Source organism: Leguminivora glycinivorella, chromosome 9 (genome assembly GCF_023078275.1).
Source record: "Leguminivora glycinivorella isolate SPB_JAAS2020 chromosome 9, LegGlyc_1.1, whole genome shotgun sequence".
Classification (NCBI taxonomy): domain Eukaryota; kingdom Metazoa; phylum Arthropoda; class Insecta; order Lepidoptera; family Tortricidae; genus Leguminivora; species Leguminivora glycinivorella.
This window is the reverse complement of record NC_062979.1, coordinates 14162631-14183334: the sequence shown is the minus strand read 5'-3', so window position 1 is coordinate 14183334 and position 20704 is coordinate 14162631. Positions and strand designations below refer to the sequence as shown.

At 37.4% G+C, this 20704-nt stretch overlaps 1 protein-coding gene across 1 annotated transcript; it reads left to right on the top strand.

Moving 5' to 3' along the window:
* Window positions 1-19605: 19605 nt before the first annotated feature.
* Window positions 19606-20340, top strand: LOC125229859 (activity-regulated cytoskeleton associated protein 2-like). Its single transcript, XM_048134797.1, has one exon. The coding sequence runs from the start codon at window positions 19606-19608 to the stop codon at window positions 20338-20340; it is 735 nt and encodes a 244-aa protein (XP_047990754.1).
* The last annotated feature ends 364 nt before the right edge of the window (window positions 20341-20704 follow it).

Genomic DNA, 20704 nt, shown 5'->3' with positions numbered 1-20704 from the left:
CATGTTAGAAAAAAAGTGGGGTGGACAACTTTGAAAAAAAAACCGGCCAAGAGCGTGTCGGGCCACGCTCAGTGTAGGGTTCCGTAGTTTTCCGTATTTTTCTCAAAAACTACTGAACCTATCAAGTTCAAAACAATTTTCCTAGAAAGTCTTTATAAAGTTCTACTTTTGTGATTTTTTTCATATTTTTTAAACTTATGGTTCAAAAGTTAGAGGGAGGGGGACGCACTTTTTTAGGGTTCCGTAGTCAACTAGGAACCCTTATAGTTTCGCCATGTCTGTCTGTCCGTCCGTCCGTCCGTCCGTCCGTCCGTCCGTCCGTCCGTCCGTCCGTCCGTCCGTCCGTCCGCGGATAATCTCAGTAACCGTTAGCACTAGAAAGCTGAAATTTGGTACCAATATGTATATCAATCACGCCAACAAAGTGCAAAAATAAAAAGTGGAAAAAAATGTTTCGTTAGGGCACCCCCTACATGTAAAGTGGGGGCTGATATTTTTTTTCATTCCAACCCCAACGTGTGATATATCGTTGGATAGGTATTAAAAAATGAATAAGGGTTTACTAATATCGTTTTTTGATAATATTAATAGTTTCGGAAATAATCGCTCCTAAAGGAAAAAAAAGTGCGTCCCCCCCCCTCTAACTTTTGAACCATATGTTTAAAAAATATGAAAAAAATCACAAAAGTAGAACTTTATGAATACTTTCTAGGAAAATTGTTTTGAACGGGATAGGTTCAGTAGTTTTTGAGAAAAATACGGAAAACTACGGAACCCTACACTGAGCGTGGCCCGACACGCTCTTGGCCGGTTTTTTTTTCCTTTAGGAGCGATTATTTCCGAAAATATAAATATTATCAAAAAACGATCTTAATAAACCCTTATTCATTTTTAAATACCTATCCAACAATATATCACACGTTGGGGTTGGAATGAAAAAAAATATCAGACCCCACTTTACATGTAGGGGGGGTACCCTAATAAAACATTTTTTTCCATTTTTTATTTTTGCACTTTGTTGGCGTGATTGATATACATATTGGTACCAAATTTCAGCTTTCTAGTGCTAACGGTTATTGAGATTATCCGCGGACGGACGGACGGACGGACGGACGGACGGATGGACGGACGGACGGACGGACGGACAGACAGACATGGCGAAACTATAAGGGTTCCTAGTTGACTACGGAACCCTAAAAATGGCCCACTTATGGCGGTCCTGGGCTAGTCTCATCCAGCGGTGCCCCGCAGTTTTTCGAACGTCGTCCACCCAACGAGCCAACGGATGCCACATACACAAAACATCATTAGACTATAAAAATTATATTAAGTTATTATTATAATTGTGAACTATTTCAATTACCGTTTTCGTATGTCCTAGTTCTCTCAAGGTCTAATGCAAATAATCAAATGTGGTAGGAGTTGATTGCCTACTTAAGAAAATTGCGACTGCTAGCATTATAACATTTATAATATGTATGCTGCTGAGTGAATAAACTAGTCAGCTGGGAAAACGGAACATATGCTACGCGTACGGTTGGCAAATAAAGTTTAAATATACATTTAATATATTTCTTACGTCCAAGATGAGCTACCATTAACAGGTACAGTCATCAACAGAAGTAGCGGATCAAATGTTGACGTTAAGAAGTAAATATCATTATATAAATACTAAACAAGATCTCGTTTCATCCGCTACTATTAATTGATACTCACTGTACTGGGGAAGTACCTCCACCGTTACAAAAACCCTCATCCAAACACTACTTCAAGTGGTTTGTTCTTGTCGGAGAGTAAGGTTGCTAGAACTCAACGAGGGTATGGAATGGAGTACCTACTTATTAGAATCGGCAACACGCATAACAGTGCTGTTACACGGGTAACACAATAGGCTAGTTAAGTATATATGCTTAAAATAAAATATTTTATGCAGTGCACGAAATAAAGCACCACAAAATTAGAAAAAATATATGGAGAGTAGTTATATGTATTTAAACAAAATTTATATTCCATAAGTCAAAGAGAAAGATAAACAGTAAATGGATTGACCGTGACGTCACTCCTCAGTACTTCATATTTAGTAATTCCATACTAGCAAATCGTTTTGACAGTTCTTAAAAAGAAGCCGATTTGACTAGCCTAAGGCTAGATTCCTATAGGTACTTAAAATAAATTATTTTTTGTAGTGGACGAAATAAAGCACCACATAATTAGAAGAAAAAAGGGACAGTAGTTATGTTTAAACATAATTTATATTTAATATTGTCTTCGGTTACCGCGATAGTTACTCATGAAATAAAACTATGGAAACGGATTAAACGTCGAAACGTCGGGATGAATTTTAAATTCATTATACGCGATTTAATCCGTTTCCATAATTAATATTTAATAAGTCAAAGAGAAAGATATAAGGTAAACGAATTGGCCGTGACGTCACTCCTCAGTATTTTATAGTAATTTCATATTAGCAAATCGTTTTGACAGTTCTTAAAAAGAAGCTGATTTGACTAGTAGGAAACTAGCCTATTGTCAGCAATTCACATACAATTGCCGCGTTTGTTCAAAACGAACCAACTAACCATGGAGCAAACGCGGTAATGGTGTGCGAATTGCTGGCAATTGTGTTGCCCGTGTTGTAGCACCGTAAGTGCGTTTTCACATTATCCGATCCGATATCGGATGTCGGACAGATATCCCATACATTACAGGCGCCATCTTGGATTTTTTCTATTGAAACCCTTCCGACATCCGATATCGGATCGGATAATGTGTAAACGGCCTAAGAATGTCACCTGTGGAGTTGCAGGATTTCAAAAGTACGGGGACTGCTTAACACCAGATGAGCTGTATGATTTTTTTGACGTACCTATAATACCTATTATACCTAAAAAATACATGACTAATAGATTTGTATCATTTGTTTACCCGCTGTCTATATTTTCAGCCAATTATGGTGAATCTCAACAACGTACTTAGTAAGAACTTAAATTATAACTAGGGATGTACCGACTATTGATTTGGCCGACTAGGCCGACTTCTTTTTTTTTTTTTTTATTATGGACTGATTGGCGATTGACCCTAGTCACACCTGATGGGAAGTGAAGACAGAGTCTAAGATGGAGCTCACCGATTCAGTAATAGCCTATTCACTCTACGTTTAAAGAGACCGAGGTCGTATTTCTCTGGGAACACCGATGCTGGGAGCGCATTCCACTCCTTTGCAGTCCGCATTACAAAGGATGAGGCAAATCGCTTTGTGCGGATAAATGGAACACTAACCACATACGGGTGCATTCGTTCCCCGACCCGACTACCGACGCCGGCGACTAGTCGGCGCTTGGGTGGCCGATTAGTCGGCCGACTAGTCGGCTAGTCGGCCAAAAAATAATTTTCGACTAAATTCACATTTTGAATGTCATTTTTGGTCCTTCGAACGCGCTTTTCATTGTTTTTTTACAAGTTCAAAGGTTCATGACAATATTTATATACATTTTCCATTTTTGACAACCGGCTTGGCTTAGTGGGTAGTGATCCTGCCTATGAAGTTGATAATCCTAGGTAGGATATTTATTTCTGTGATAAATACAGATATTTGTTATTTTGACAAAAAACAGGAATTACGAATAGTTACATAATACAACCATAATTTTCAGATGGTAATTTAATTTTGTACTGTTTTTCTATCACTAATGAAGTGCCGACTAATCGGCCCTTTTTGCCGACTAGTCGCCGACTAATCGCCGACTACAAATGTGGCCGGATAGTCGGCTTTCCCGACTAGTCGGCGACTAGTCGGTACATCCCTAATTATAACACAACATGTCAGGTACCTATATAAAAAGAGCCTTATGATTGAAGGGCTTTTTTGCAGACGGTAGACAAATTTATATTTTGCGTCGACAGATACGCCCGTGTCAGACTATAATTATAATTAAGTATCTACTTTAACTTCAAAATTATACTAGTATTTACTTAACTTTATTTAATATTTTCGTCCATATGAGCCTAAAACTACTAGGTAAGTAGGTACTACATATATGTATTTTTAACCGACTTCAAAAAAGGAGGAGGTTCTCAATTCGACTGAATGTTTTTTTTTTTTTTTTTTTTGTATGTATGTTACTCGATATCTCCGAGAATTGTGGACCGATTTTCAAAATTTTTTTTTTTGATCGAACGGGTATAACCCCGAGATGGTCCCATTGGCATCAAGTCGGGGTCTGATGATGGGATCTTGGAGAAATCGAGGGAACTCTTCAGATGTTATAGGCACATGTAATGTTTTTAACGTATTTTTCAAAGGTACACCAGTATTTACGCCTGATGGTAATAATTTTATGTGGCTGAGCTGATGATGGGAGGTCAACTCCTCAATGGTTAGGAGTTAAAGGATAATTCTTTCACTACTGTACATATGTTCGGATTGATACATATAATATCAATAGGAACCACTAAAAATCAACAAATAAATAAACTTTTTAACAAAAAATAAAACCGCCTTCAAAAAAAAGCGCATTACAAAACACGTAGAAACTAAAAAGCAAAAAATAATAAACCTATGAATTCAGATTTCTTATCGTATTGCAATAATCTAAACATCCAAATTATAAACAAATCAATTATTTTTGGAGTCGGGGCCAGCCTGAGTATGGTTGGGTGGGGCCAAACAGGCAATATAGCAAGGCGACGAACAGGTCTGGCACCGACTACAAAAATAATTGATTTGTTTATAATTTGGATGTTTAGATTATTGCAATACGATAAGAAATCTGAATTCATAGGTTTATTATTTTTTGCTTTTTAGTTTCTACGTGTTTTGTAATGCGCTTTTTTTTGAAGGCGGTTTTATTTTTTGTTAAAAAATTTTGGTATATCACAATAGCACAGTAAGTACAATAGTTTAAAAAAGTGGCCTCTATGATTATATCATTTAATTAAATTTTATGTCCGTCTTTGGGTCACAGGTTTACATATGTGTACCAAATTTCAATTAAATCGGTCCAGTAGTTTCGGAGAAAATTGGCTGTGACAGACGGACAGACAGACACCGAGTGATCTTATAAGCGTTCCGTTTTTTCTCTTAGAGGTACGGAACACTAAAAATACCTAATATTGCGTATAAAATCTATAAAATTACTTATTATTAGATAGAGAGAAATAACTATACTCTAAGGAGCGTGAACGATTTTCTCATCGGCTGACTGTAATGTAATTTGCCTACTCCTAACCGTGAGAGAGAACCAACAAACTACAAACTAATATGTAAGTGTGAACCCATTAAACAGCTTAAAACTTAAAACCGCTTTCCGGAACTTCCTTAATTCTGATACAGTTTCTGAAGCTTCTTATACCGATATTCGTTTATTACGACTTCCGACTAACGGGAAATTATTAAGCCGATTAATCATATGCATTCGTAATACGAGTATATACAAAGTGGGATAACACCTTTCCTCCCGTACGGTAGGTGTCCTAGAAGTCGACTGTGATACTATTCCTTGAAATTCTAAGACTGGTAGGAGTCTGTAGGATGGAGTTTCATGTCCTCTGACTACCACTTTGGTAATATAGGCGTGAGTTTATGCGTGTATCCAATATATTCGTATTCCAGAGTTTATTGTTTAATTTGTACTCTATTATTTATTTTTTCTTTTCGCGAACCTGTAGGTACTTCTCTACCAGAGGCAAATTGCTAATTGGTTCTACGAAAAATGAACCATTCGAAGTTCGAACGCAAGGCCACCAAACATCAACTACTGCCATCTCAGACATCGATATTGAAACTGATATACATCAATATTTCACTATAAAATAAGCATAGATATATATATCTGCTTAGATTTCGCATGTCTTTCGCCGTCATTGTATAACATTTTCAGGTTACCTAGAGAGAAATAGGGCCGGATGTGTTGGCTCACTCCGGAATATCATGTCAAAACAAGCTTCGAAAATTCAACTGGAATGCAAAATATTTTGTGCAAAAATTCTGCCTAATTTTGCACAACGGCCAAATGTAAATTACACATCCGATTAAAATGGTGTCATATTTTTTGTACCTATATGCAATGATTTTGACTGAAGGGTAAGTTACAGAAAAGCCAGTTTTCATTCTATGTACGCGAATACGGTTAAATAATTAAACAAGTTTTACAATCCCTTGTGAGAGATAATCTCACATGGTAAGACAAAAGAGAGTAATTAGTGTTATTTCGATATTTCATTGATGGGCCATGTGAATAAAATTGTACCTAAAATGCTTTATTTCCCAAAAACTGCAAATAAAATAATTTTCTAGCAACTCCCGATATTTTTAACACGCGAAGTAGGTCGTTTACTAAATATATGTCCGTGTTACTTTCATAACCTTCACGGTGTTACTGATGACAGATTCTCCTGTAAATTAATTGCCTTATAAAAGGTCATCTGCATTTATAAATCTTCTATAGAATCTTGTTTACGAAAACTAGATCACAATCTATCAAACTAGTCAAGCGAACATTAAGTAATTTGTCGAAGTAGGTAGTTAGCTACATAATTATTTTTAAAATCGGACTTAATCGCGTATTGACTACATATCACCGCTCACCATCGACAGGGCGCTCATCCACACACCTTACAATCTAAATGGTCGCGCACCGTGCGGTTTCAGAGGAATTTCCTCCCACGAACGCTCCGGCTGTGGAATGAACTCCCATGTCGAGGTATTCCCGATGAACTACAGTATGCCTGGGGTTCTTCAAAAAAGGAGTATACAAGTTTCTAATGGGTCGGCAACGCGCACGTGACACCCCTTGAGTTGCAGGCGTCCATAGGTTACGGTGACCGCTTTCCATCAGGCGGGCCGTATACCTGTTTGCCACCGACGTGGTATTAAAAAAAAACATATTAAACTGAACTCCAATGTTTCAGGGACGGCGTTGTCCCCGTGGTGTCGGAGAAGACTGGCTTAAAATGACATCAACACCTTCTGACAGCCACGCGAAATAATCGTGAAAGTTTAAATCAGTGTTATGTAGTTAGCTATTTTACTTTAGCACCTTTGCTTTGCATACAAACTTCAGTGCACGAGCGGTATTTTTTTCTACAGGTGACTTATAAATAGTTTTTTTTAAAGAAGAAGTTGTAAATTGAACTTAGTGGATAGTTTTATTTGCCTTCCTATTTTTATATTAGATGGGTATATTGTAAACTTTCTGTCGACAACCATCAAAATATTACAGCTACCTAATATGATAATAAAAGACAATATAATCTTGCACCGGTTTTGTAAATATAACACATGTAAATAATTTACCTTTTTCATATTTTGTAGGTTTCGAAGGCATGTCTTTAGGCCGATAGTCCACTATCATATATTTATCATAGAAATATCACCATAGGCAACATGCCGTCCTTGTTTCTTCTCGTTGGGGAAAAAGGGAGACATACAGACCTACGATCATATTTCTATGATGAACATATATTATAGTGGACTATCGGCCTTACTGTATAAAACTATGACTTACATTTGGAGCGTCGTTTCTAATGTCCGAAATTGCTTGTAATTACTTAAACTCATAAAATATTTACATCTCACAACACAACACTGAATAAAGTTTGAAACAATCTCAGTAATCTCACTGAAAACGTTTTTAAACTAGTCCTGACTATTTACAATTCCTTAAAAATACAATTTCTCTTTGTTGCTGACATGACATGACACTAATAACATGGCATATCTGACGCGTGACAGTGGCAGTCAAATTGTAGATCTTTTAATTGCTACCATAAATATTTATTTTAAGAACTTTACCTCCTTTGGTCCTGATTCAAAAATTGTACAAACTACGAGCTACGCAACGGATTTTGAAGCGGTTTTTTAGGGTTTCGTGCCAAAAAGGTGCAAAAGGTACCCTTATTTAATAGATATTCAAGAGAAAGGTTTGTATGTAATGTAAAATACCCGTGTAAAGCCGGGGCGCGTCGCTAATCAAAATATACCTAGATAAATACGGAATTTTTTACAGCACGCAAAATTTTACGCCACAAAGTATGTTAGTTTACTTACTTTTTCCTCTTACAGCGATTATCTATTTCATTTGCTGGTCTCCTTTCCAATTTACTTGTGCATATTTATAAAATTTGTGATCACTGTTTTTCCCAGTGTTCGTACAGTTAGATACGTAGCAAGTATCGTGACGCATATTTATTTATTTTTAGTTTTACTTTAAATGCGCGGATACGTAAATTTCGCTGTAAAAATAAAAAGTGACAGTTGATCTGCCGAGGGTTCCTTTTTTAGCCACGGTGCGCGCTGCGATCGATTCGTGGTTCTCCCACCACCTACTTTGCACCCAGCCAATACATACGAGTAGTTAAGTACCTATGATGAAAATAGTTCTAGTGAAATTCCGCAACATGGTGCGTATAGTCACATATTTCTGGTCAGGCTTGACTCTGTTTTTGAAGACGTTCCAAAACAAAACTTACATAAACTACCTTGCCCTACAAAAACAATATTAGGCCTAGTGTATGCATTGGTTCGACACGGAATCCTACTTACCGTCCCATGTTTTATTGATGCCTTAAAGGACCATGGCACATTAAACTTTCATCACCTTTACGCCCGACCTCAAGTTATGTATGAGCATGACAATTATGTCGGACAAATTGTTTTTGTAACAAAAGGCTTAATCTTGGTGTTTACAACAAATTATACTTACTTAGTTTAACTTTTACATTATGCATATCGCTGTAATTTAAGTGCGTTTTCACATTGTCCGATCCGATATCGGATGTAGGACCGATATCCAAAACATTGCATTTGAAACAATCTTGAATTTTTTCAATTGAAATTCTTCCGATATCCGATATCGGATCGGATAGTGTGAAAACGCACTAAGAACGGAAGTTTATGTGGGCGAAGATTGTCACAAATACACGTAATCTTATGAAATGTCAAATATTGACGCTTGCAGTAGCCGTCGAAATTAATTTGATTCCTTAAGATTTAACATAGAATAATCTACAAAATGTGGTCAACTACTACTAGTGCACCTAGCGAAATAGAACTATTTAAAATATTATCTCTTATGAATAATATACTCTGGCACGTACACTTTGTCGGCAAAAAGGCGCGAAATTATTTATTTCCGGATTGCTAGGACAGCCGTTCATATTTTTATAATTTTCCGTCAGGTATATTTTATGTTAAGGTACAGCGGGGCAAATCTCGACTGGCGGAAAAATAGTATGGTAGGTGTGTTCAGTGGATACATGTAGAACTCAACATCATAGTGTAATAATGGAAAAAATTGGTCAGTTACAATTGACCCCCAGTCGAGATTTGCCCCACTGTTACTTACCTTTAAATATCTGTATGTATAAAAAACCTCATTAAATACTTTTGATATTTTAATTACAAAACTTTGGAAACCTAACGACCGAATTTGCTTTGAGGTGACAGTTTTAAAGAATACAGCCAGTTTCCATAAAAAAAATATCCAATTAATCCAATTATACGATAAAAATCTTTAATACCGAAACATTTTTAATTACTGAAACACAATATTCTTCCACCGCAGGATACTGGTGACTATAGTTGTAAATTATCTAGGTATACCTTTAATACGGATATGAAAAATTCTAAATGTTTATAAAATGTCCTGGCATTGATTATCACTGGAGACACCTCGGACTCTGGCGATCAAATATATGAAAGAGGCGCGTTCCTAGCACACAGTCTAAGCTCGTGTAGGTGAACGCGTACTATGCTTGCATGAGTGAAATATGACAGGTCGACTGTTCGCGTTTTTGACAGGCGGTAACTGTAAGGTAATTGAGAGGGGGTGAGCGGCACTTTCAGCGGGGAGCGGGAGTGGCCATACTGTACGATAGTACTCTTACTGTGCTGGAGATAAGATAAGAATCTGCACGATTATTGTAGAGCTATCTCGTAACTCACACTTAGGAGACTTCTTTGTTAAAGACGATTATTTACGAGTTCCGAGTTAGTAGGTATTCTTCCAATAACAAGACGAAAACAAGAAACCTAATAATATTGGCTCTTTTTGTAAGAAATAGAGTTGTGCCTGCTCGTTCACTGAAAAGATCGCTCCCAACTAGTACGATCTCCGAAGTGTACTAGTTCGTTCTTTTAGGACATTTAGTACAGTAATACACCGAGAGAGCGAGAGACAAATTGGCATAAATGGCGTACAGTAACGCTCGCTCGTACTAGACGAGAGCTAGTCCGAGTCAGTTGGTTTTAGTTCGGTTGCGGTCGGATCACACGAATCGCTTTGCTGTCACTGTTACTCCTCGGCTCTTCGCTCCTTTCGCTCCCATTCTGTTGCGCGTGTGTGAGTGTACTAAATGTACTAGAGAGCAGAATCATTTGCGAGTAGTTCGGTCTAGTACAGTGCAGGGAATCGTATATTTTGTAGGTACTATTAGTACATGTCCTACACAAGCCTAGTAAGAAATATAGGCAGTTGTACGTAATAATAAAAGGCACGTATGATTATAATTAGCAAAGTTTTATACAGCAATGTTTTGATGAAATTGCCTTCGCCACGAATTCAGCCTAGTTTCAGTCAGCACGGACAACTATTTAGCTAACTATTATCAAAGACCATATTATGTACAGTGAAACCTGGTTAAGTGGGACCTGGATAAGTGAGAAACCTCTTTAGTTGGAACCCAAGGTGTGGTCCCGACACTTTCACACCGATTTACCTCTATTAGTGAGACAAAACAGACCTCTATAAGTGAGATTAGCCTTTTCGATTTTATAGTCACATTTCCCTCTATTAGTGAGACAGAGTGTGTATTTTACCTCTGTTACTGAGACTATATTTGAAATGTATATGAACTTAATTGTTTGTTAAGAATTTTATAGGAATTTACCTCTGTATCTGAGATACAGTCAATCTATGACCTCTGTAACTTGGACTTCATTGAAAATCTACTTCCATATTTTTCATAATTAAGCCTATCTTTAAATTACGCGATTGATCCTTTTTGATGAGTGTAAAGGTTTTCTTGGTTTCTCTTCTTACTTAAAGTAATTAAATATTAAAAAAAAAATACTTTCATAATATACCTATAAAAGTTTTAAGACACAATGACGTTAGTCTCATATTTTATTTAAAGACAAGGCTTATTTACCTTTTCTTTTAAGTAGTATGCAACTAATAATAACTATATGCAAAACACCTTATTTATCACCTCTATAATTGACATACCCTCTATTCTGGCCTCTATTAGTGATACCCTCTGTAAATGAGACAAACATTTTATTATACCTGTCTAAGTGAGACCCTGAATAAGTGGATAAATTTAAGAGAGATAAATTTTGTCGTCCCTTGAAGTCTCACTTATCCAGGTTTCACTGTATATATAATACGGGACAGACAACGCCTATACAAAACAGCGTACCCCTGAAATGTAAGGGCCTTTTAGGCACATTAAAAAAAACGCTGATAGCTTAGCGGTAAGAGCATGCGACTTCCAATCCGGAGGTTGCGGGTTCGAACCCCGGCTCGTACCAATGAGTTTTTCGGAACTTATGTGCGAAATGTCATTTGATATTTGCCAGTCGCTTTTCGGTGAAGGAAAACATCGTGGGGAAACCGGGCTAATCCCAATAAGGCCAAGTTACCCTTCGGGTTGGAAGCGGCTGTCCAAAATCAAAACCTAGCAAGGGACATTTTTTGTCAAAATACGTTTTTTGTCAATCAATCAGCCTCAAATTTTGAGCTGCGTCTAATGCAAAAACACCTGTATTTCTATCTCAATTAGAATCAAAGTTACGGAACCCTCTAAACCTAGCAAGTGCATATCTTACATGCAAATATCAAAATCAAAATCCTAGTAAGTAACATTTTCAAGTCCAAAAACCTAGTAAGTGCATGCTATACTAGGTTTCTGAGTTTGTAAACGGAACATACTAGGTTTTTGAATATGGAATTGTCCCATACTAGGTTTTAAATTTTAAAAATTGCCGAAGGGTTGAACAAGGAATTCAAATATAACAATAAATAAAACATAGCAAGTCAGTAATGAGTGAAGTTTGAATTCAAACGGTCGCCGTTCCCGCGCCCCCGCCCGCGTTTGTTCCGTTCGGGATCCGAATTTAGGGAATGAGTTTCAACCTGAAGTTTCTAGTTTGTCGTACTTTGCGCTGCTGCGCGGACGCATGATGAATAAAAGTGATCGATGGAGACGAATTTTAGCAGCTGCTTTTAGATAGTCATTCTCATTATGTTCGTTGTTTTATCCCGTGATATTATACTTATTTAATATTGTGTGTGGCGATCGCAAAAGTGTTTGTGGTGCTGAATTGTGGTTTTTTATTTGTGATGTTTTAATGGGGCTTGGATCGAGGTATTAACATTCGGAATGCTTTTTAACATTATTTTTGCGATTTATTTTACGTAGGTACCTACTTAACCTACTTATATATATTTGACGATGGGAGCAACTTAAAATAGTTCTAACAATTATGCCTTTCCAATCTACCTAAAGGAATAACTGCCAGTAGTACCTAGTGCTTGTAACTTGTTGATGTGCAGTATAATGGCGTGTGTTACATATGAAACTATCGTGTTAAAAAAGGACACTCTAGTTGCAAAATTAGTGCCTTTAATGCCAGAAACAAGGCGTGATTTTTGGAGTCAATTGCCAATTAATGACCTTTCGGATGATCTTTAAACTGGAGGCGAATAGGCTACTAGACTCATATCTAATTTGGCACAATACATAATTGTCTTCTGTAATATTTTGGGTACCTATTAAATGTGTACGATGTCTACGTATTTTTAATTCAAAAATGTGAATAAATTTTTTTTGGCCACCGAAAACTCTGTCGGCCGTGTAGTGACCTCATAGAATTCATGTCAAATCAATCGCTGACATTACATAATACCTTTATGCCTCGTACTTAAATTGTCAGAAAGTGTTGTTTTCGCACTGAATGACTTCATTCACAGAAAATTTATAGATGACATGGCTGATGTTGTTTTTGCCTGAAATATTACGTAAGTAAACGTATTCCTTAAAAATATTTTTTTGCGATTTATAAGCCATAATAAAATATAGTGATATTTTTTTCCGTTAATTGGATAGTAAGTAATGCTATAAGACAAACTATAAAAAGGGTCAAGTAGCCTATTGTTTATCCGATGACTGATTTTTGTTTTATGCATAAAATTAAATTAATTGTCTAATAATGTTGCCTTTTGTTATTATGATCCCATCAAACAAATATTATAATGTGATCAGACACGAAACGACATTTTGATATTTGCTAGTCCCTTTTCGGTGAAGGAAAAAACTTAAGGAAACCGGACTAAGTCCAATAAGGCCTACTTACCCTTCGGGTTGGAAGGTAAGATGGCAGCCGCATTTGTAAAAACTAGTTCCTACGCCAAATCTTGCGATTAGTTGTCAAAGTGGACCCCAGGCTCTCATCCGTGGCAGCCGTGGCAAATGCCGGGATAATGCGAAAATTAACCATTTAAAATACTTAGTAAGACCACTTGCTAGCTTTTTGTTTTGTAATTGACGAAACAATACTATTATTTTTTTGTAATTAATTGTTAGTAAGGCACATAAAAGTTCTAAATAGACACATACATTTAGTTTCAACAATTTGTCTTGTAAAGCAAGTTATACTTTTGTGAGAAAAAGGTCTTTGGTATATAAAAAATCCAAGTCTTGTGAGAAAACTAGGTCTTTCATTGGTACTAATTTTTTTAGAGATCGCAACAAAATCTTTGTTTGCCTCTCCTGTAAAATTTCGGTAAATGCACTTGCTAGGCTTTGATTTTGGACAGCCGTTTTATCCGATAAGAAGCAAACGAGCAAACAGGTCGCCTGATGGTAAGCGATCACTGCCACCCATGGACCAGGGCCCAAAACACCGAAGAAGGGTCGGAGGAAGGTTTAAGAAGGGTGACCGAAAATGTATAGAAATCTGGTAACAAAAAAGGAAGGTTTCATACAAACTACATAGGACATTTTGGGAAACCTAGTGGATCTTGCTCAGCATCATAGACTATATCAGCCTACCAATTTTTATCAAAATCGGAGACGTGATCCAAATGTACAAACTTAACGGGAATTGCTGACATACGAGTACATCACTAATTTCTTGGAGGTTTGAAGGTCGTATCGGTCCGGAAATACCGCAGGCGACAGTTAATTCCATAGGTTTAGCTGTGTGAGGCAGGAAGTTTTTGGAGAAACACACACTTTGTGTTAGGAACAAGACTTAGATGTCTAGCAGGTCTGTACAGCCCAATTCCGACATAATACAACTACATGAGAACGATATCATCGTACGTTTCGTCCGCGCCAACGGGCAAACACGAGCGAAATGTGTTATTCTATCAATGTAAATTATAATTGGCCTGGCAGTAACGGGAACTTAGAGTCAATTAAGGTGCATTTGACATTTTATTAAAATTTAACCAACTTGACCTGATTTGCCAACCGCCCTTGAGTAGTGATGGATGACTCAGTAAGTCGACGCCATCATCAACATAACAGAAGCAAATTAGAATAGACTCCAAATCGCTTCCTATTAGCGCTCATTGCTTTAGTAAAAGCGTTTCTAAGACAGTTCGTAATCATTGTATTCATTGTTCTTTAAAAAGTAGCATTTTTAACCGACTACGGCAACGCAAATGGAGGTTATGATTTTGTCCGATATGTATGTAACAGTACAGGTTAAAAAGACGGATTTAGACATTAACGAGAAATCATAATTAAACAAAAAACATACGCCATATTGACAGTCAAAAATCTATATCTAACGATTCGGCAAAGAGTTTGCAACGATAGGGAGTTTAAATAGTTAGTAATGCAGTGAAAAGAATTGGGAAAGGAACCCCAAAATCATTTAATTATAAAATAAATTCTAAAACTAAAACTGGAGCACCCAAAAGGTATGAAATAAGCGGATAGAATTTTTGAATCTGGAATTATCAGTGCATTTTGCAGTAGTCGAGTTTTAGTTTTTTAATTTGCTGATGTTCAAAACAATCAGCACAAAGTGTTGTCACCTTTTTTCACCTTCTTCTTCTTCTTCTTCTCAGCATATTTGCGTCCACTGCTGAACATATGCCTCTTTCATGGATTTCCATTCTGTTCTATAAGCGGCGGTTCTGTGCCAGGTCGGCCCTGCCGTCTTTTTGATATCGTCCGACCTTACTTTACTTACTTTTTCACCTTATTGGACTTAAAGTCCAAGGTTATTAAGTGAAGGTCAACTTTTCAAATTACTCGTACAACATATAAAATAATGCAATAAACACTTACATTAAAACTTACAATAAAACTTATAAATAAAATATTTGGCCCAGGTCGTGCTCGTTGGGTAAGGTGCCCAGAAGGCTGGCCGCTCGTACATTAATTATTGTGATACATTGTCCTTATTGCATCAGGTCAATGTAAATTTGGATCGAGTGTCAGGAACTTTATAAAATAGGTAAAAAGTTTAGTCGATATCGATCGATTTACAATATAATTTAGCAGCTGCTGATAATTCAATTTAATTAATCGTAAAAATGAATGGTTATGGGTTTGAAGCAAAACTTCTTTTAGTATGATCATTAAAATATTGTCAAATTACCTACTTTTCAAAAAACTTTAACGATTGTAAAATATTATACCTTCTGGTCCATGAAGGAGCTACTGAAGGGTGACCTTCCTCTGTGTCTCAAGCGCAAAATTGTCGACATCTTAATTCGAATTTTGACCACCACATGCGCTGCAATCGCTTTACTTACTTACCCACTCCATGTACTTCTCACGAATTATCAGCCTAAAATAGTTCAATTTTAAATTAAAACGGCTCAATAAGATTTAAGTGATTGAAAAATTTTGTGCAAAATTTACATGTTTTATTAATTCAACAAATTCGCGTTATGTAAGTTATTTAAGTTCTTGAGCGACGATTAAGTGTTTTAATATTTATTACACAAACTAAGATGCCTTTTTATAATTATTTCCCTTTTACAAACATAATAACAGCAAGTTCATATTTTCTTAATAGCGATGCTTATGGAGCGATGTGTCAAGTTGTCAACTTGAAATCATAATATTTATGGCTCGCAAGACGCGTTAAGGTTATGTCTGAACTGGATCTTACTCAACATTCCTAGAGAAGCAGGGGCCTATTCGACTCAACTTGTAAGACTAGTCATGACATCGCAAAGTAAGTATTTATCCACTTTAACACCTTTGAATATAATGAATTATGTATTAGTAAGTATTTCTTCTATGTTACATCAGAGGCAACTAAGCATTCGATTCGCATGGTGGTAAGCAGTCTCTGCAGTCTATGGACGCTTTTTAGTATATTCAGATATTGGTATGGAAACCAGATCAACAACGTGAAATGGGCAGGTACACTCGCGACCATAGCAGCATGGAAACCACTAGGTCGATTATCGCATGCACGTGCCTGCGGTCGGATTGAATAAGGTGTTCAAATATTTACCTAGATGGCGTTGCTGGCCAAACGGACTTATTTAACGAATTAAAAATCAAATTTTCGTTTCTGAATAATAATATAAATGGAGTACATATAACGTAATATTATTTACCCAAATAATAATAGTTATATACCATTAGAAGTCATCTGTAATATCTTATAGCAAGAGCTGTTATAATCTGTGGTTTTACGTAGTACTTATCAACCAGTGTAGCAACTTTTATGACTTAGTGGGTCTGCGACCACTTGCTCACTTATAATAGTCTTAAGTGCCATTGACTCATTGAGACTTATGCCATTTATACCAATTATCGGCGTCACTAAATTCTCGAAACAAACATCATACTGATAAAAATATTCTTCACAATTACCTAACCTAACCTTTAGTAAAAAATGCATGATAATATTGATAATTGCAGCGGTAAAACTGGTCAAGCAAAGTTCGTTGTGCCGGTTGGAAACAATGATAATTTACTAAGTTATACAATACATATTATTTGGTGCCCGTCATGTGCACGGGTATTTGTGGGTTCGCACCAACGAAATAGAGATTGAAACAGTCGCCGTGGTCGAAATCGGCCAGGAGAGTAGTATCGTATTATTAAGTTAGAAAAGTGCCTTATCAAAAGCCGATACAGGCACAATGGGTTTCTTAAATACTTCGAGTTTTAGCAATAGACCATCGTTTGATGTGCCTTTTGATTAGAACTAATTTGAAATAACGCAATTAAATGCGCCGAAATGTGACTATTACCGTTCTTACTATTACCTATTATATCAAATAGGTATTTTTCTTTTATATTTATAAATAATATTTTTTACATTTATAAATAATAGTTAAATTTTTGTCGTAATCGTGTTTCGATTATTAGCCATGTCAACACTGTTTATCATTAATTCATTATACGGTACTAGTGATAAAAATAACCAAGAATTAGGTAAATAAAATCACTTTCACAGTTATTAAATACTTACTTATTGGGTGTACTCGTATTTTGGATTCTCCTTAGGAATTCATAAACATTAAACCATTTATTAATCTTATTATTATTAATCCTTTATTTAGAAGTAATTTAAATTATACTTAATGGCATATTTATATTATTACATTACATCTATAAATATTTTACTAGTTGAATATTTTTAAACCGACAGAAGGAATCTAACTTAACAATATAGTATGTTTACCTTGCTAGTCTCTGTGTATTACACATGCTGACAATCAATTGAAGAAATCAGTTTATTTGATTAGCAAAATTATGCCATCAACTATCTATAATAGGGCTGTTATTTAGTTCTTCAAAATGGCAAGCACCTAACATTTTATTGAGATTAAAGCTTAAGTAGCATTTCCGCAAAACGGAAAAGGATTGAAGCTTCACCACAATAAAAATAATAGGTATTAAAATAGAAGATCGGACTGCTATGTAACAAAGTATTATAACAAAATATTGATTAATAAAAGAAGCAATTTTAAATATTTACTACGAAGGTATTTGCCTGAGCGTAGTGAAAGATTCAAAAGCCCAAGGTGAAAATATATTTACTACCATGTGCACTGTTGACGTCAACAGAACTAAACAAATTATTGGAATTATGGAAAGCCACATTAGAAAATTGTGACTTTCTCCCTTATAGCAGGGAACAAACAGAGTTGATGGTGATGTAAAAAAAAAAGATTATTTGTATTATTGAAAAATACAAAAAAATGCTTTGAAATTAAAACAAGTTATAATTATATGATAAATCGAGAATCCGATCTTCTATATATCTTACGTATTTGCCAGCTGAAACCTCGAAAATGTTATATTACTGACCTGATTAAGTAAAGTATTTGCTTATCTATAATCATAACGACATAACTTCACTGCAGGTTAAATAGAGAAATAAAAAAAATATGCTGTAGCGTAGATAACAATTTATACAGAGTGGCCTTGGATGGAATGCGCTCATATAAGTAGATAAAGTCAGTTTACCTAATAAAAATATTATTTTATTTTAGAAAACGAACAAAACTGGGTAGTTTTTCCACACTGTATAAATTTGAATTCTACTGTCGTGACATACTTACTTAGTTAAGATTTTGATAAAATGACACTAATTACATTAGGTATTATCCACAAAATATTTTTTTTTTATTGTTATTGATCACTAAACACGGAATTCACTAAACACTACTTATAAGATGATACACTAATACTTTGTGTAACCTCCCTCTTTATTAATAACTGCCTGTAAACGGGATCTCATTGACGTAACTAGGTTTTGACACAAATCGGTACCGCGAATATTGTCCTGTAGCACGACCAAGTTTCCCACGCGTAACGCAGGTAGAAGGTTCCGCCGGCCCTTCCGATTCCAACGGTACCGCACCATTTTTTCTACATTGCGATGGCCGGCCACTGCAGATGCGCGGGTCCAACGTCCCGTTACTCCCGTTACACCCCCTCCACGCGGGGTGACGCCACGCCGCAGGAAGGAAGGAAGCGTCGCTTTCACCCACGCCGCCGGGTGGTATAAAAGCCCGCCGGGACACATCCCAAGTCAGTTGACATCCCAGTCTGCTCCTAACTAGGACCTTACTCTAGGCCTAAGATAGCTCCTTGCTAAGTACGGAGAAAGCCCGTTCCGATCACACATTGCGTAAACCCCTGCGTTTGGGTCGCAATTCCGATCACACACGGAGAGTCTTCTACTAGCAAGGCGTGAGCCCGGTTCGGAGTACGTCTCGTTACGTCACCTCTTTTCGGTACACCCGCTACCGTCGCGTCCATAGTCAAAGTGAAGTTCAGTGAAAGCAACAGTGTACAGTGCTAGATATACCACTCACGGCATTCGTGTTACTTAGTGTTACTAGACTACATTGTAGAAGACTATTTGTGTAAACCTGCGTGTAACTCTTGTGTTGTCTAAATAAATCCAATTGGAATCGTTGTTGTTGTTCTGTTAAGCCAGGCCTGAACCCTCACCATCTTATAAGAGTGTCGACTTATTGGGACCCTCAACCCAATTAGTCTGCGCTCGGTAAAGGGAACAACATCACCCCTTTACCGCCTGTCACAACTGGCGCCCAACGTGGGGCCCTGGCTTCAGAACCCAGAACACGAGCACAACACAGAGCAAAGATGGCCATCAGCATGACCGAAGAACAGCTCCAGCGCATCATCGCAGCTCTAGCACCGGCAAGCAGACAAGGTTCATTCGCACGATGCAACGCAGTATACGACGGGACCGGCGATAACGAGACTGTAGAGACGTTTCTCTCAGCCATCAAGGTGTACAAGAAAATCGAGAACATTGACGACGAGAACGCTCTCGAAGGGCTTACCCTCCTATTAAAAGGAGATGCCGCTGTCTGGTGGGAAGGCGCTAAGTCAGACGTCAAATCCTGGACGGATTTTGAAGATCGGCTTCGGCACGCGTTCGCACCGAAGATACCAGCGGACATCCTGTATCAGAGGATAATAGAACTCAAGCAGGATGCGAAAACCCCCACTGAGAAGTTCGTCGCAAAGAAGAGGGCACTCATAGCCCAGCTGCCTGCACCAATCCCACCGGAGACCCATCAACTCCATATGATTTATGGTCAGCTCCACTTGAATATACGGGAAATGGTGCCAAGAAGCGCTTTCAAATCGATCGACGAACTTCTGAAACTCGCAAGGAGCGCTGAAGAAATCCTATTGGAAAAGAAGACGAGCTGGGAAGAAAATGTTGCCTCAGTACCTTCAAACAATGAACGGAACACTTCAGGCCGACAACGCTGCGAGTACTGCGATAAGAACGGGCACGCCGAAGCAGATTGTCGCACAAAGAAGCGGCAACAACAAGATATGAGCTCAACTGCAGGGGAGATGTGAGCAAGGTTGCTCCATCAGCACCGGTTGGCATCAGTTGCTACGGATGCGGCAGACCCGGCGTCGTTCGCAGCAAGTGCCCTAATTGCTGCAGAAATGCAAATCCAGGAGACCAGAGCGTTGGCCTATATTCTTGGGCCCCAAGCGTACCTAGTGAAATAGGGCCAAGCCCTACAGCAAAACTTCAAGTAGGCTGTACGCAAGTTCCCTCTACGGAAGAAAGGGAGGAAATAAGAAAAGGAGCATTAGACAAGAATAGTCAGGAAGCTTTGAAGTTGCAGCCACGTGATCCAGCAGTGGTCATTCCAGCTCATGCTGAGCGTGCTAAACTTGCACCAAAACAAGATAGCTCTGACGTAAAGTCACA

Coding starts and splice junctions, on each gene's coding strand:
- LOC125229859 (XM_048134797.1), top strand. CDS start 19,606: ATGGCCATCAGCATGACCGAAGAACAGCTCCAGCGCATCATCGCAGCT.